The following is a 19108-nucleotide window of genomic DNA, read 5'->3' on the forward strand; positions in this document are numbered from 1 at the left end:
GTATATACAGTAGCCCAGCTTTTATTATAGGAGGAGACTTTAACCAGACCAAGAAGAGTTGGTTATCATCTTGTTTGTCTTTAAAACAAGTAGTGCACATACCCACCTACTCTTTGGGGAGCATATGGGACCTTATACTCACAAATTGTGATGATGTTTACTCCCCTCCCTTTTCTCTTGGTCCCGTTGGCATGTCAGACCACAACGCAATTCTGTGGAAAGCAAGAGAGTCCTTACCAAAGCCCAAACTATCCCGTGCCACTGTGCGTCCTTGTACGGAGTCGGCCATATGTGAATACGGTCGATGGATTGGCACATATGACTTCTCCAAAGTGCACAGTAACGAGCCTTTAGATACTAAGGTATCCGATTTCAACGCCACTTTCTACTGTCAATATCTAGAGATCTTTACAACAAAATCATTTGTTGTTAGTGAATACGACAAACCATGGATCTATCCTGCTATTAAATCACTAATAAAAGAGAGGTCTCGCCTCTACTCCTGTGGTGATATTATCAACGGCAAGAAACTGCGAAATCAAATAGTCTCTTTGGTAAAGAAAGCTAAAGCTCGCTACGGTCGTGAAACTATGCCCTGCCAGTTATTTACGTCAGACCCCAAAAAGTGGCACAACGCTGTGAAAAAAGTGGCTGTCCAAGCTTCTTACAGCAGTGTAAAGATCAGCAATGATGATGGGTCCTTAATCAGTGCCGGAAAAGTGAGCGGATTCTTCACCAAGATCTGCACTATCTATCCGCCCATTACGGCTGATGAAAAGTCCATTATACTTGAAAAATGTGAGCCTGAGAGCGGCATAATAGTCAGTGAGTTTGACGTTTACACGGAATTACGGAAGATCAAGCCGAATACTCATTCATACCCTGGTGAATTACCTGTCAAATTGCTACGTATATATGCAGCTTTCATAGCATTGCCAATGTCCATCATCATAAACAAGTGTTTTGCTTCTGGCTATTTCCCGTCACGGTGGAAACGGGCTTATTTTAGAGCTATCTCTAAAAGACGCCCCCTAGTGCATGCGACGATCTCCGCCCGATCTCACTTACACCTTGTTTGGCGAAAGTAATGGAGGCCTTCATACTCAAGTTTCTTCTGAATTAAATTCATGGGCGTATTGACAAATTCCAGTACAGTGGATTCCCCAGGTGTAGCACTACAATCTACCTAGTACGGATGTTTGACTGTGTCCTCCAATGGCTCGAAAAAGGTAGCTGTTTTGTCGACATTTGCGCAGTGGATTTCAGAAAGGCCTTTGACCTAATCCGCCACCTGACTGCAGGCCTGAATCTCCAAGAAATGGGTGCTTAACGACGCACCCTTGGCCTTGTGCTTGACTTCTTAACTGACCGAAAACAAAAAGTCTTTGCACTCCACGAAAACGATTCGGATTCATCAGGGTCAGATACTTCTTGCGGGGCCCCACAAGGCTCGAAATTAGCTGGAATAATTTTCCTGGTTGTAAATAATTCCCTGCTTAGTTATCACGATGACCGCTACAAGTTTGTAGATGATCTATCCATAGATATCGCTTACCTGGTCAAAAACACTATCATAACAAAGCAGTTTTCAGACCAGTTATTTGATCAACTAAAGACCGAATGCTCAGGTCATGATCTTACTATCAACGTAGCCAAGTCGAAGATAATTTGTTCCAACCCTCTGAAGCGGAATTTAGATATACCTCTTGCCCCTTTCCTGATTGTGAACGAAATGAAAGTCTTAGGAGTAAGTTTCACTAATGAATGTAGTTTCAGCACCCATATTAATTTAACCGTCCACAAGGCTAATGCAAGCCTTCAGACACTTACCAAAATGAGGCGTTTTGGGTGTAATACTGAAAGTCTTCTCCATTCCTAAATGTGTTACGTTCGCCCGTTGCTCGAGTACGTGTGCCCTGTGTGGGATCCATCTGCTATCCGCACGGTGTACCTATTGCCCGACATAGAGTCCGTCCAGAAAAGAGTAACAAGGATTATACTCCCTATCCGCGACATACCCTTTGATCAAGTCCTTGCAAAATTTTGAGTGTATACACCACCTTTTATACAACGTGTGACGTCATTACAACACTACCGTGTGTCTTTTTTGCTTTCTAAATGCATATGATTTTGAGGTCTTTCGCATGATTTTTTTTTTATTTTCAAATTAAGATTCTAGAGTATGGTAAGCCGAAGGGTACACGTCTTGCACATGACCTACCGAAATATTTCCATGTCCCACTTATGGGACCTGTGCCCCTTGTTGGGAATCACGGATCTAACCTAATGTAGAAGAGAGGAGTAAGTGTCTTGGTGCGCTTGTCAGAAAATTCAAATTCATTTTTTAACATGCTTACTACTATGCATTTAATAGTTTTTTAATAGTGTGCAGTTTCTGTGATAATGGCGTGGTAGACTAGTTTGCCGGTTTTTTGCAATTTATTTTGACATCATACATCTCTACTTTGGTGTTAGTGGGTCAAACGACCTAGAATTGTTTCTAGATGAGCTAGAAATGCTGCAAAAACGCGCCTTAAAAATTATCTTCAGAACCAAGCATTTCAATTATAAATTTGCCCCGCTTCTCCACGAATGCTAACTACAGTCAGTTATGACTTACGCTGCATTCAATATAAACATACGACAGTGCAGACCGGTGCCGTGCTGGATGACAGATTGTTTCAGGTAATTCTTTCATTCCTTTTTTACTAGTGTGATAAATTCGATTTAGTTTTTACTGTATGTCGAGAAAAGTGAAAGTGAGAGTAAATTATCGGTAACATTAGCCTATAACTACGATAGCCACTTTTATCAAATGAATCTTGCATCTTGAAATATGAAGTGTTGTTTAACATATTAGTGCTATCAGTGTTCAAAACTGGAGAAATTTTATGCAGATAATTTTCTCGCGGCTAGTTTTAAAATATGACGTTTAAGTGATTCTTTTGTAAGATATAATTGAAAAAAGAAACTTACAAAATTCAAAAGAAAGTTTTTGTCTTCAAATATATTAACAAGATTTTTTTCTTTTAACCAGAAAGTGTTTCCCTTGAAAAGCTATGAAAGTATCATGGTCCTTCTACGTTTTAGTTTTTGGTCTTAAGAAATTTCAGTTTTTCTGAATAGCAAAAACAATTGTTTTTAGATTATATATATTTGACATTAAACGGTGAAAAAAACAGTCTTACTTTTTTTGTACAACTGATAAAATAAAAAAACTCCAAAAATATATATAGCTCGGCTCTTGATTCTATTAATTTTTAATCTTTAATTCTACGGTCTAAGAGTAGTGTATGCTTGATAGAGACATGCTTGTTCACCCTTCATGCTTACACTTTTTATACATTTATGTATAATGTATATAAGGTATTGAAACAAGATTATTGAATATTTTTTTCTTCTTTGGGATTTCTTGTAATCAGTGTTCGATCATTAAATAGCTCCCTGCAATAAACTGTAAATAAGGGAGGATCACTACCGATAGTAACTGAAGTTGAAACAAAACGGGAAGTTTGGAAACCAGAAATACCCCAAGAAATCTTCATTTGTCCTTTTTCTAAATGTGTAACATCTACTAAGTTTAATCTTGCTCAACAACTGTTAAATTTTAGATGAAAAGCGAAAATACCATGGACTACCCCCTTGCATGGAAGATACAGTTGAAGTGGCGAAAACGATGCGGGCCTCTTCTCCACCTGCAAATGCTGCTGATTTGATTGAAGTCCAAAATCAGGCGAAAGGTATCTCTCGTCCTTTTCGCAGGGTATGTAAGAAGCATTTTTTTTTTCATTTGTAGTTTTGTTATTTGACGCTTATGCATTATAGATGATTGGCTACTCTTGATCTTGCGCAGTTAGGTTTAAATTTCTACCAATGTTAGTGTGTTTGCACATATTTTTGTGCCAACACACTCTTCTCACACAGTTAGTGCGTTAACATGCTATTTTGATCTCTTCCTATTTTTCAGAGTAGCCTGACGGATAACTGAAAAAAAATATATGTTTAAGTCATATTTTCCAAGAGAAAAAACCGTACTACTGTTAAATTTGCTATTTATACTTTTCTAACTAATTTTGGCTAATATTTAAAAGAATTTCAGAATTAAATTATTATTATTTTTTCTGAGATCTAATTTTGTTTTGGGACCGTTTTGGATTCTCAGAAGGATGAGTAGTTTATTTTACTCCCTTTCCCGTAGTGTTGTGCCATGATTAACATCATAAGGTGTAGTCTATGACTTAATAAAACCAGTTTGGGCAGTAAATTTATTAATGGAGGCTTGTATTATTTAATTAAGCTACTGCGAATTTAGTTTGGATAAATTTAAATAATTTCTTCATGGCGTAAAGCTTTTCTTATTTTTTCTAGTAAAATATGGCGTTCAATAACGTGCTTACCAACGGAACCATATACCATAGCCACATGATCTGAATGCTGTGTATGGTTGGTTCGTCATTTAAACTGAGTTAATACTTTTTTTTTTTCAAGAACGAGGCTGACTGACTCTTTAAAATATGCAAAAAAAGAAAAAAAATAGTCATAGAGTAAAAAAAAGGAATATAGATATAATATTAATGGAAAAAACAGATAAGAAATTAAACTTTTGATTTGAGAAGTCCCAAGACTTGTATGCACATTCTAACGTCTAAATGGTCCGCCTCAGACTTAAGTGGTCGGTATGACTAGATGAATAGTATGTGTTATTATCTAATATATAACTGCTAGAAGTGAGCACAGTAACTGTTGACTTTAGACGGTGGTACAATATCTAATAGATTTTAAACCTAGTTAGTACTAATGCTTTCTAGAACCCATGCTTTATCATAAAATGCACAATCATTGATCCACTCTTTTGCCCCGGCTTGGGGCTTATGTGCCCAACTAATACTTGTTTAATTACTTAAATATTACTTTCGAATGGAAATACATTCTATGGCCTATCCTTTTGTAACGTGTAGTATTTCGATTAATACTATTTATACTTCTCTGCTTAATAGCTTAGAACCAATATTGCCGCTTAAACGGTAAGAAGTTCTCTTAGTTCTTTGATGAATTTGTTGTGAAAAAACAAAATCAATTAGAAGTTTTCAAAATTATACCTTTTTTGTTACAAAATAAACATTAGTACCAGGGTCTTTTTTTTGTCTGGTAATATTATCTAAATGTCAGAACAGTAAAACTCAGTAATAAAACACGAGAAAAGGACTTGATCAGCATGTATACAAAAATAAATGTAATGATGTGCTTGTATGTGCAAAAAGCAGTAAAAAAAAACAAGAAGAAATATGAAGAAAAACAAGATAAAATATGAAAATTAACAACAAGCTAATACCCATCAAATCAGTGAAATAGGGTGGACAAGGAAAAATTTGATCGAAGAAGGTACCATTAACGCTCATAAAGTAATGGGAGGGATCAGGGACTTAGATGGGGTGGTTCGGACCCCCATCTCCCTTAAAGCCAAGTGGTTTAAATACTTGCTTACTTTACTTTATGTGGGGACAAGAGAAAAATCTGTATAAAAAACATCAATGGACGACCGGGTGACGTAATCCAACCCGACCTGTCATAGTATTACCAAGTATTCAAGTATTATCTTTTGAAGTAAATAATGACGAAGACCACGCTGCCTCTCCATATCAGACAAACACAACCTAGAAGCAATAAGGAAATTTTTTCAAGATTGCAGAATTGCATTCAGGGAATATTTCAGCCCTATTTCAAGGGCCTTTGTCCTTGGACATGAACACCGAAATGTCTACTGAATTAAATTCTACTGTCTTGAGAAAATCTCCCTATTGTTTCTAAGTTGTGTTTGTCTTCTGAAATCTTCAGCTAATCCTTATCCCAGAGATTTCTTTGTTGATGAAAGACACCTAAGGATCTTGGTGATTCTAGACTGTCCTGCTAGAGACTCTTCCTCTGGTTGCCCGGTTTTCGTTTCCAGATCAGGATGGGATGTCAAGTCTTACATTCCAGGATGTGGTTCGACGTTGTTTGTTGTATTCGAAAAACCAATCAATATTATCTTCTCAAAAATGATAAAATTTGAATTCATATCGCAAAATTTGAATTATTCTAGAAAGACCAACGAATTGGATGAATATAGGTTACAGCATGTTTGCACGTTTTGCTGTGACGTACGTCGCTTTTTGTAGACGGAGTTGTATTAAAATTTATAGGGACTTGTGAAGCAGAGTTCACTTGATGAGTCATTGGTCAACGCACTCGGTGGTATTGATATGGACGGCACGGAAGCGTCATTAGATGATGAAATGGCAGAAATAGAAGAAAGACGTGCTCTAGAAGAAGCTGGGGAAATACCTCAACCACCTAGTCCAAGACCTACAACCCCTATGCCGAAGAAGGGTGAGGCTTTCTATTTTCTGTAGTTTATTTTGTAATGGTATTTCGAAGTTTCAGTAATAAACCAAATTAAGTTAAAAAAAAGTAAATTAATAAAAAGAACCTTACCTATGTAGGCTTCCAAATATAAAGACTAAATAAATTCTTTCTCTAAAATAAAATACTTCATAAATCAAATCTATTGCTCTCAGTTATATTATGAAGGATTGTAAAACATTGTAAGATTAGTTTGCTGTGGTGAGTGCAATAATTTTCCCGTTAAAGCTGATTAAGGAGGGAAGCTGGTTCTCTGTTGCTATGAAAGAAAATATATATTTTTGCAGTCCTTAAGGAATTGTTCAAGTATCTTGACCAGGATTAGCCCACGAATTGTGGGATTAGACATAAGTTAATGAAAAATTATCTGAAGACAATTACCAAAACATAGTCAAAGAAAACATTTCGGTTACGTGACTAATAACCGTCTATGTCATAATATAATGTAAATACTAAAACAATAAAACCAATAAGAATCTAACTAACTGAAAAGCTCTTCGAATAAATAACGAGGAACAAAAACTGTAAAATGCGGACCGGCCATAGCTTCATTACCTCATAAAGGTTCAGGTAACATTTTGCCTTGGACTCGCGGCTTAACGTCAGTGGGATAATAAAGCTAGGGCTTTGTCCAAATTATGTGAACAGGCAAAATTTGCATTTTTGGGAGGGGGTTGGGGGTAACAACTGTTAGATCTTTTTAAGTGGTAAGTGCATGTAACCGTGCAAAAAGAGCCAAGGGATGACCAGTAAACCGAGCTTGGAACTTTCCTCCTCACTAAGTGCTTACGCACCTACCCAGGTGACTGCATTAACTTAGGAGAAGGCAATTTTCGGTAAAATTGGTTATCATTGCTTTAAAAAGTTCAAAATGTATTATTTTGTATGAGTAGTAAAATAAAACTACGATGTTTTTTTTAAATAAGGTCCGTTTGAACATAAGTACACAACGAAAGATTATTTCAAAAATGTAAATTTATTTTCAGAATGTTCTCACTTTGCTCTATTTTTTCGCACAGTTCCAAAGTTTTTTAAAACACTTATCATACCTCTAAACTAATTTTAAAGTAACCTCTTCGTAAAAGATTGCCGCCTTGTCCGATGACCAAGAGTTCACTGTCGTTTTACATCGTCGTATTTATTGTAAAAGTTGCCACTGAGGTGTTGCTTGAGGTGGAGGAACGGATGGTAATCATACGATACAGGATCAGAGCTGTGGGGTAGGTGGTCTAAAATTTACCAGCCAAAACTGTACAACGAATTGCGGGTCTGTTCTGAAGTCAAGGGTCTTGTATTGTCATGAAAAAGGACAAATCCCTTTATCAGCATGCCGAGTTTTTTTTTTTTTTTTTTTTTTTTTTTTTTTTTTTTTTTTTTTTTTTTTTTTTTTTTTTTTTTGCTTTGCGGAGCTTTCTGCGGGTTTCACAGCATACTTCTGCATATTAGTTCCTCATTGCAGGAAGTCGACTAACAAAGCACCATTATTCCAAACTCCAATGCCATGACTTTGTGCTGGGAGATATTTGTTTGGTCTTAAGCTTTATTGTGGAGTGTGTGTGTTTCCATTCCTTGTTTTGTTGTCTTAATTTGGGTGTAACATGCAAAATTCATGTTTCTTCTCCAGTTCTATCGGTTGCCACCCCAGTGGCAACCGTTGTAATGATGACGATGATGTAAAAACGGCTGTGAACTCTTAGTTATGGAACCAGGTGGCAAGTTGTTATGAAGAGGTTACATTAAAATTTGTTGAAAGGCATGACAAGTGTTTTAAAAAACTTTTGAATTATGCGGAAAAAGAGAGCAAAGTACGCACTTCCTGAAAATAAATTTACTTTTTTGAAGTCAGTCTCGTATATAATAAATATGTAGATCTGTATTAGTCTTGTTTCAGCATATTTATGGTAGCCTCTGTTTTTACTGTGAATATGACTGCACTTAAGTATATAGTCACTGAATTCTGTTCAAGGTGATCACTTTTTTTTTTAATTAAATGAAATCCTGTTTAAGTTGAATAGATTTTTTTAAGCATATCATATCTTTCTTTGGTGCCTTTCAACGGGTTTGTTTGTTCCTACCATTGTATTTCTATCATTAGGCTATTCACGTTTTTTTTTTTATTATTATTTGACAAAAGTAGTAGCTTAGATTCCTGTAGTATCTTTTCATAATTCCATTACCATTCACAGTAGAAATCAGAAATTCGAGAGAAATTGAATTTCTGTTTTTCAGTTGTGGCACAGAAACTACAGAGGCTGAGAGGTGTCTTGAATAAGGCAAAATTTCACCTGCGATTGCTCTGTAACATATTAATAAAACATAGATATTCTAGTTCATTTATGCCTATAAAAAATATAGTGTGTGCTTGTAGTTATGCGCGTATTTTGTGTGTGTGTGTGTGTGTTCGCTAGATTGTGTGCAATACAAAAGTAAAGAAGCTAAACAAATGAAATTGAAAATTTGTAAAAACTAAGTTTACTCAGTGTAATTCTGTACTAAGATTACTGTTTACTTTACAAGCAAGGTAAAGTGGTGCCTGAGCTTTTGGTTGGCTTCGACAGGGGTGTTGCAGGAGTAATACTTCGGATTGTTTTTCTCAGCCATTGACTGAACTCTATTGTTGTCGGCCCCTTAAAGCTTTTAAAATGATATTTTCCCAGAAGAATTCTTTCTTAAAAAAAAAAGTAATGACACGTTCCTAAAAGTGGGTCACATAATACGCTTTTTCGTTTTAACTAAATTTATTATCTGTTTATCAAAATTTAATCAGTGTTGTTGGCATTAAAGCACACCATTTATAAAAAAGATAATGTTGTTATACTTTGTTCGAAAGCAAAAAACCTAGTCTAGTTTATTATTTCTAAAAATGGCATGTTTGTACAAGATAATGATACTTCGTTTTGCTCTAAAACATAGCGCTTCTTATTTATTTCTAGTGCATTTAGAGCAAACCACACGTTGTTTTGCTCCAAAATATAGCACTTGTCATTTATTTGTGGTGCATTTCAGGCGAAAGATGTGTTGTTATTCTCCAAAACATAACATTTCTTAGTTTTTTCTGATGCTTGTATAACCTAACGATACTTTTCCAAAAAATACCACTTTTTGTTTGTTTCCGATAAATTAAATGTAAATAACAACTTGATCTTATATTTATCACTGTGTGATTACCACATAAACACTTTACTAACAACTTTAAAACTACGACATTATTTGCAATGTTACTTAAAATAGATAACTTCGAAGACCACACTGCCTTTCCATGACGAACAGCTGATGATGAACACTGTATATGTGTTCGAAATATCCAGTTAAATAATTTTATATCTATTCACTGTCAATAAAAGGTTTCATCCCTATTTTGAACTGTTTTACTTTCGTTACTTAAAATGTTTTAGTTACTGCTTGTATAAAGAAAAAGTGTGCTGTCCCAAATTGGATTCGACAAGAAAAAAAATCAAGAGATCAGCACAGTTACGTAGTCCCATCACCACTGAAGATGGACGTAACTTCCGATCCCTGCTGATATATCAGTTTTCATTAGAGAGGGAAAAGCGCCAAACATTAAAAATTTTGAAGCCTGCTTGAGAAGGGGCTAATGTGGTAGACATTGTAAAAGTTTTACACGCCTACCCAACGATAAAATATTGAGCCTCGGGAAGAGTATTGGGGGGGGGCTGTTTAAGGGGACAAGTTAATTTTTGCATCTTTAATATGGATTGAAAATGCCTGCATTATTCCGCTTCCAACAAGCCTCTAGTCATAGAGGTTAAGATACCTCATAGAGTTAATTAAAGATCACTTTTGTCGCAACATGCCAACTTACTGCAGAAGTTGATAGTTGGAGGGGTGAGGACGCTGCAGGGACCCTGGGCTTACTGTATGTCTTCAATTATATAAATTACGAATCCTTGCGTGGTTTCCTTTTGAAAAAGGCGCAACATGCCTATGTTTTTAATAAAAACTGATAAGGGTTTCGAAGGACCTCTGGTTGACTATGATTATCCAACCTGGCAGATTGAATTTATTTTTTTGATTGCGGTTCAAATACGCCGCATGTGACTGCCGTTCTGCCAGGAAATTTGGTGGTGGGAGTAGCGGGGAAGTTAAAGGGCCCACTTTATGCCTTTCCACTAAATGAAAATCTTTGTCAGATATAGGTTTAAACATTTCCTTTTTTTAAGTCTGATTGAGTGGGGGAGGGGCATAGAGAGGCCATACTTCCACGTTTGTCATCAAATTACACAGATTGAAAATACTTGATGATTTTTTCTGCTAAAAAGATGGTTGCACCAAATCAAAACCCGGATGGTTTTTCTGTAGTCATTGTATAATATATCATTTTTTTTCGACGTGTAACAAAGCAGCGAAGTTGTCAGCTCAGCAAAGTTTACAAAAATTTCCAAAGTCTCATAATCATGTGTCTCATGAACAGATTTTTGTACAAAGAAACTGATGTCTTATCCTTTGATCGGCTCATCAGAGATTTTTGATCAGCTTAAAAAAGTGTATTGCTTCGTTATAAACTTTGTTTTCTTGCTGTCCGCCATCTATAACTTCGATTTGAAACTGGTGCCATTTAGAGAGTGGCTGTTCTGGCCTCTTGTGCACCCGGTCCAAACCCTCCAGTCTCCCACAAAATTTACAGATCAAATTAAAAAAAAAAATCGTAGATAAAGTTATTTTCACTTTATTAACTAATTAAAAATTTATATTTTAGCTATTTTATATTTTTTAATTTAGTTTTATTTATTATGGATTAATAATTTATTAATTCTTTTCATTTAGTAACTGCACCCTCTACTTTATTATAATAAAAAAAAATTTCAAAAATTAAAAAACGGTTATATCCGTTAAATACTTTATTTGATATTTCACGCCCCTGAAATTTCTGCACCCAGGGCAATTGTCCTTTTTGTTCCCCACCTGAAACCGCCTCTGCTACTGGAATAGAGATTTCATCTTGAAAGAAGAAGTTTGGCTAGAAAAAACGAAACATTGGGAACAACTTCATACGAGGGGTGATTAAAAAGTTTTAAGACTGAATTCAAATTCACTTTATTTAAAAAACATGCGACGGACAAAGCCGATTATTAGTTTTTGTTGTCATGTACTGATGAAAATCAGTCGACAAGTCAAAATTAATATACATAAAATTATAATATATACAATTAACAGCAATAATTGTCATATACACACGGAAATCAGTCGACAAGTCAAAATTAACATATACAAAATTACAATACATACAATTAACAACAATAATCATGATTAAAAAGTCGACCCGGCATTAAACAACTTAACAAACGAGGGCAAAAAACTAACCTCGTAACGAGCATGTGACACAGCCACAGGTTGAAGTTTCTGTACACGCTCTGCAACTACCCTGATTGGCCTTACCCGTGCTGGTTGATGTTAGGGCAGGAGGATATTTCAGTGTATAGTGCTGGACAGGATTTTATTACCGAAGGATAAGGCGAGTTTTAAATGAAGGGTTTGAAGTTGAAACCGATTAAGGAGGGATATGTACGGTACTTTTGGGGCTTTTGAGATTACTAGAAGGGCACGGTATTGCATCTTCTCAACCCGGTCCGACTGTCCCCTAGTCAGCTCGAAATACCATACAGGGCAACAGTGCTCATGTGTGGAACGAAAAAAAGAGAAATAGATGCGTAGGAGGTGTGGTACAGGGATTCCATGGCGAGCCAACAACTTCAGAGACCTCATGGCCAAATTAGCTTTTTTTAAACATGCCATCAACATGTTTGTTCCACTTGAGATCCGAAGTGATATGAACACCAAGCAGTTTAATTTCGGTCACGTGACTGGCACTGGGAATAAGTGGGTTAAAAACTGGCGTAGATTTTAAAAAAGAAATGGTTAAAATTATAGATTTGTCAAAGTTGACAGTCATTTTGTCCACCTTTGCCTCTTGACATATATCATTCATTAGTGAACCTACTGTGCTTGGGAGGTTTTTTCGACAACATTCAATGAGTAACAGATCGTCGACATACTTCCAGCGATCATCCAGTGTTGTTGCCAAATCATTTATCATGACAAGAAACAAAAGTGGTCCCAAGAGGGTACTTTGGGGAACTACACAAGAAATGGGCAGTGGGTCGGAGTAGGTGGACTTATATCTTGTCTGTTGACATCTACCAGAAAGAAAACTAGCAATTAAACGCACAAGGAATGAGTGTACACCTAGTCCAAGAAGTTTTTTTTACAACAATATTGTGGCCAATTAAATCAAAAGCTTTTCTTAGATCTATTGCAATAAAATTAATCCAAGAATCTGGTTCATCGAGTTTTTGTAAAACACTGTCAATTATACTTACTAAGTAATGGGATGTAGACGTGTTCGGCAGATTTCCAAACTGGCTCGTATTAATTTTCTCCAGAATACAGTCTTTCATCCATGCTTCAACAAAACTCTGATAGACTTTACTAAAAATGGGTGTCATGGTGACAGGTCGGACACCCGAAAAATCATGGGGTGCATCTTTTTTGGTATTGGTGTGATGAACCCATTTTTCCAAATTGATGGATACTCACCTGTTTTTGTCACCTGATTCAAAAGTGGTTTTAGGAGGGCCGCTAAAATAATCAGGAAATGCTTTGATTATATCGACAGGAATATCTACAGGGGTAATGCTTGTTCTTTTAAGCCTTTTTAATTTAAAAAATACCTTTTTAAATAAAAAGGGAAATCAAAAGACTCGGGATGAGGGGTGGGTTCTTCCTCGCTCAGCAAAGGCGGGAGGGATTGCAAAATGTTACCCAGAAGTTTATTAAGGGAGTTGGCTGTTACGGCGTCATCTTCATCAATGCGAAAATCGACTTATTTTTTCACCTTGCCTGTCATCCTTTTGATTCGGTTGTACCACTGGCTTGGTCCGGACTCGAACAAATGATTAACATCACGTTCTACATATTTGTTCGCGTGTTTTCGAGTGACTTTTCTTAGTTTGTTTTTCAACCTGTTGGCTTGTTCAGATGAGGGGTCAGAAGTCCCTCATCGGTCGACTGATAGTTACAGTTGTAGTGTAATCGATCTTTGGTGGGGTTAAGTTAAAGAGAAAATTCGTAACTTCCTCCAATCGGAGCCCCGGTCGTAGGTATGTTGTAAAATTCGTGCATATTTGTGGAAATTTGGTGAAGAGAGGTATCACCTTTGGTTGTGGGAAAATTGACGAGCTGCTTCAGGCTGATTCCGGCGTCCAGCTTTAATTCATTGGTATTGCCCATCATGAAAATTCCGTTTGATGGGTATTTGCTCAAAACAAAATTCGAACTGAGTTGCCGCTTTTCTACGAATGCTTAGAGGTATTCACTCGTCTGACCCTGCGAGTAATAATACGCGCAGAGAGCAATACCAGTGAGTTTCCGGGGGAGATGTCGTGGTTTTAGAAAAACTTCAGAATTATAATACTTTATCTCAGTGGTGTTTGATGTTCTCGTTGTAGGTCTTTGTAAGAATATTTTGTTTCCCTGGTGGGCGTGGCTGTCATCAGGATTACCCACGCCAACAAGGGGCTCAAATCTATTCAGTACTGAAACTGCGGCTAAAACGAGAGAAATTGTGCCCTCGCCTGTGGGGCTACAAGGGTGGCCAGAAGGGGGAGGAGGTAGTGGAATTTCAAACACTGTCGGGGTTACTGCAAGTGTTGCAATAAAAAATTGCAGTACTTACGGGATATTACGATGAATCTCTTCAAATTAGTCCCTTACTGAATAACCGACCAATGAAAAAAGGCTAGCCTATGCCAATTCAAACCAACTGAAGTACATTTTATTGAACTTTCCCCAAAACACGTTATTTAAAGAAAAGTAAAGAGCTAGATTAAACCGAAGACGAGGAGAAGTAAAATCAAATAATGTATAGGGGTGAGTATGGAAACGCATAGAACAGTGAGGGAAGCATTGGGGGAGTCTGTTATACGAAACAAGATGATCTTGGATGGGACATATCAGTCAATTCTGGATACGGAATGTAGGTTGAATAGAATAGAGGGTATGCCAGAAGTAGGCAATTAGGGGAGATGTCCAAACAGGTGAATAGAATAGAATTGAATAGAATAGAGGGTATGCCAGAAGTAGGCAATTAGGGGAGATGTCCAAACAGGTATTTTAGTCTATTAGGAAAATTAAAAGTGGGGGTGCCAGATCAGAAAGTTTGACTCTTGGTTATTATTCTAGGATAAAAGAGGAATGGGAAGAGGAGATATATTTTAGAGGCTATCTAGGGAGGATTATAAGGAAATAATTCCTTTTAGTGGTAATTTTAGGCCACTTGGGGGAAGAATAAAATATTTTGGAAGGGTTAGAATGAAGAGGATCTTACAGTTGCCCGATGTGTGGAGCGTAGGGGTAAAAGTTATTGCGTTTTTGGAGGAAGTTTAAAGGATTAAGGGTATTGAGAAAGGAATTTTAACATTAAGAAATTTATCATTAAAAATATGGTATAATTTATTGGTTATGGTATAACCCATCGTGAAGGTGTTATGTGATGGCCCTGTTTGTTTGTTTGTATTAGTATTTTTGTATAGTTTTCTGCTTTTTAATTGTTTTGATGAAAAATCTGAATTGAATCCATTAGCTGTATTTGTAATTTTTTTTGTGGCCATTGGCTTATGTTTTTTTGTGTGTCAAATACTCTATACCATATCTCGCTCTTATCAGTTGGTTCAGGAAGCAGGTAGAAGCAAGCAGGGGGCACATTAGGGGAGTATGGAAGCAGAAGAAGGTTGGATTTGGCTGAAAATACCTGGATTGAGAAGGTATAGTGCGAAAATGCGCTTTTATGATGAAAGATTCTACGCTTCTCCTTTCCTATGGACCGTTTCTTGTTCAGAAGCTGAAGGATAGTTCTCTTGTATTCTTGTTTGACTGTCTGTTTCCAAGGGGAGATTCATAATACCTTAGAAGGTTCAACATTGTCTTCAGATTTCACCAACTTTGTCACCTTTTCTTCACTTGGGGTGAATTTGTTCCCTTCCATAGAGAATGTTACACTCTTTGTTTTGGTCATATCCAAAATCCATGGTTCGTCGCCATTTATTTCTCTGTTCAAGAATTTTAGGCCCATTTCACATCAATTGAACAGTGGTTTGAATTCTTCAAGTAAGTGTTGTTTCTGCTCGTCCTGCAATGATTTTGAATAAATTTTTGCAAACACTCTGTGCACGTTCAAATCATTAAATAAGATCAATTGAAGCGCATAGAAACTCAAATCCAGGTTTTCAGCCATCTTCCTGATTGGACGTCGCCGAGTCGAGTACTCTAATTCGGTAACGTCGATACTTTTTATTCAGTTTTGCTATGGAAATCCTAGCCGAATCTGAAAAGTTGTATTCAGAAGTTGGTATTCTTCAAAGCAGATTTCTCAGTTTGATACAAAATTTAGACTAACATGATGATTTTCAAAAAAAATTTACAGTTAATAATCCCCAAAGAAGCAGACATGCACCCGATCTCAAAAGGCTGCGTCAGCCCGCTACAGTCTACAGTGTGGCAGCTCGGCAGTCACAATATTGAATAAAAATTGTAATGCTTGTTTCGACACTTTTGAAGTTCTCTGTGACATATATGACAAAGCTTCGCTTCAGCTGACACACTGTAGGTTCTGACTCAAGGACAAGCGGAAACCATCATTTTTGGCCCCAGAAGAAATTATATGCAGGTCATTTTCATCAATCTGGGCTGAGATCCTCACTTTCTATAAAAACTATATATTGCCGTGACAGACTAAAGGTAAACTTTAGAGGGTATAGAGGTCTATCCTTACCATTACGGCCTGCTTGCCAGCAAAATGAAATCAGTAGCATAAGAAAACTGCGCTAAACTAAAGTATTACTTCCATAACATAATTATGCAGAATAATTTGGATTAATTATAATGGGCATAGGTTGCAAAATCCTGAATATAATAAACTAAAAGAAAAACAAAAACTGGAATATAATGTTATGATTTAGTAGGTGTGAAAAAATATGAAATAAAACACTTTTAATGGACTAAATGTGTATAAATAGGGTTATATTATGGATGGATGAAACAAAGCAGAGAGAAGGGTCACGGATCTTTCGGGATTGTGGCTTGAATGAATTAAACGTGGAACATAAGCCTATTCTTGGTATACCCTGCGTGAACTTGTACGCAAAAGCTCTGCCAATTATATCAAGCTTCTTTTTTTTTCAGCGTTACCGTGGTCAACGAAAGTTCGCGAAAAGGACATTGATATTTTTCTTAACAACACAAGAATGAAGTTTGTTGGCTATCATTTGTCAAATGACCGAGAGTCATTGGCAGGTTTGCCTCAGCCTATTCATGAAGGCATTTCCGTTCTGAAACAGGTAATTTGCTTGGTATTGTGTGTCCTCTCTCTCTTTGTGGAAAACCTATTGCCAGGTTTAAAGTGAAGTGGAAAAAAGTAAAAAAAAAAACTACATTTTGTGTTATGTAGAAATGAATTTGAAACCTCTGTTCTTAGGTTTGTAGTCATGCAGGGTTTCATCGTGCAAATTTTGTCAAGAAACTACCCCTGTTTTGGACTTTCCCCTTATGTTTAAATTTACGAAGGTAGAGTTTTTTACTTTTGGCGAATAAATTTACATGGAATCAGCAGAAGAGCTAAATTTTTAATTTATATTCTGTTGCCAAAATCTTGTTTCTAGATTTTCTCGCCATTGAAAATTTACATTATCATGAACAGTTTGACATATGCGAAAATTGTCCGCTTGGATGTTAATTTGAAGAATTTCTTTTACTTATTATGGCTATTTTTATAGTAAGGATGTAAAGTATAAGAAAATTCTAGATGAAAAAAACTGCCTAAAATGTTAAGCAGCTAGTTATACTTAAATCCAAGTTAAATAATTAAGAGACCATTTGGATGGTTTCTGCATTGATGTGAATCTAAAAAACAAGGAGTGGTGCGAATTCATGAAAACAGGGGTAGGTATATTATTTTTTTGTGTGTTTTCTTTTGACGAATATGCAACATAATCTTTAAGGAAACCAACATAAGTTGCATAATAACAGCGCGGCTTTGCTAATTGGAGAAAGTATTGACTAATCCTTCCAAATCCTGTGGGGGGGGGGGGAGGGGTTAAAAGATTGATTTAAAGAAAATCAACAACTCTGTTATGATAACAGATTTATTTGTAGAGGATGAAGAATTAATAGCTTTATAATGTAGCTTGTTATAATTTATTATTGTCTTTTTCAGCATGTTTATAAGTCTTTGGCTGAAATCCAGATCAAAAGAGAAGACGAAATTTTACAACACCCTCTATCGAAAGGGAATGAAGAAATACAACAAACCCACGCTGAACTTCTTTATCAGGTATTAAAACTTATTTTATTCGAAAGTTAAGATAACCCTATGCAAAAATATTTTTACGTTTTCTTCTAATATTTTATAACTAAACTTTTTTTTTCTATATCGGTAATAATTTATATTGTAAGCATTTTGTAGTTAAAATTTCTATTGATACTCATAGATTCTTCGTAGTTACAAAGTTTTATACAGGCTATGTAAAGTATTCAAACATTCAGGATAACTTACCTTTTGACGTCTCTTTTGCATATGTCAAGAGTTATATACTAATGCAACGAAACTGGATACTTGTGTTTTGGTTGTGAGCGTTACCATATAGTCACTGTGTAATGTTTAGTTAAGCATTAACTATTAGGATTATCATTTTGACGCTTTTTTCCATCCAATATTGTTTTAGGCAAGATTCTGTAGATCACTAGTTCCTAAAGTTTTTCAATCCCTTTAAAGATGGTTTTAACAATTGGCTACTCTTTTCCACATAGTACTGCTAACTGCCTATAATACTTTTAAGAAGTTACTTTTATTTTCTTCGTCTTCTTAATAAAAATGATGGAGCGCAGAGTATTATTCTCTCGGATGGAAGAGAAGAATCTTATGAAATTTCAATTAATGCCTATTTATATGAAATCGAAAAGTTGGATTGACAAATCTTTGATCCAAGAGATTTAATATCCAGTTCTCTTCACTATTTCCTTTTCAAAAATATGTCGCTTCGGGTGCAACGCCCAACATCTTCTTCAGGCACACCTGTATTACGTATGTTCCATACTTGAATACGCCTGTCTCTTCTGGGGCCCCGTCAGTATTAAGAACCGCCTATCTAATGCAAGAACTATAGTCAGTCCAAAAACTGGCAACCAGGATCATCCTGAGTAATTAAGACATTTCCAACCACGGTGCCCTAACAACCCTTGAACTCCAAAGTTTGAAAATCCGCTTGGGCGAGCTTATCCTGAGGTTTAGCAAAATGCTGGTAGCTAACCCTGCTCACCGTGACATTTCACCCCCAGAAGCCTTGACAGTCAGCCGTACGAGACAGAAGCTAAAACTTGTGCCTGTGATTGATCGGACAAACTGCTACCAGAACTCCTTCGTCCCTTTTTTACGTCATTATATAATAGTGCATAATAATATGTTTTGTATTTCAAAACATGTATTCTCTCTCTCTCTCTCTCTCTCTCTCTCTCTCTCTCTCTCTCTCTCTCTCTCTCTCTCTCTCTCTCTCTCTCTCTCTCTCTCTCTCTCTCTCTCTCTCTCTCTCTCTCCCTCTCTTTCTCTTCTTTAATTACATTTGAAGTTGTTTTAAAAGTGATATAATTTCACATTTTATTTCCACAAATAGTTTGAGATTGTTCTTCATCACGCTAA

The 19108-nt window shown here is 36.3% G+C and overlaps 1 protein-coding gene across 2 annotated transcripts in view; it reads left to right on the forward strand.

Moving 5' to 3' along the window:
• LOC136031474 (striatin-interacting protein 1-like) overlaps positions 1-19108 on the forward strand; it is a 60230-nt gene that overhangs the window by 25145 nt on the left and 15977 nt on the right. Inside the window, exons 7-10 of one of the 2 annotated variants that reach the window (XM_065711106.1) lie at positions 3612-3763; positions 6183-6369; positions 16600-16754; positions 17630-17746. In XM_065711106.1, the coding sequence (XP_065567178.1) occupies positions 3612-3763; positions 6183-6369; positions 16600-16754; positions 17630-17746 (611 nt within the window). The remainder of the gene's footprint in view (positions 1-3611; positions 3764-6182; positions 6370-16599; positions 16755-17629; positions 17747-19108) is intronic. The other variant, XM_065711115.1, reaches the window with a different exon arrangement.

The sequence above is a fragment of the Artemia franciscana genome, chromosome 1 (assembly GCF_032884065.1).
Source record: "Artemia franciscana chromosome 1, ASM3288406v1, whole genome shotgun sequence".
Classification (NCBI taxonomy): domain Eukaryota; kingdom Metazoa; phylum Arthropoda; class Branchiopoda; order Anostraca; family Artemiidae; genus Artemia; species Artemia franciscana.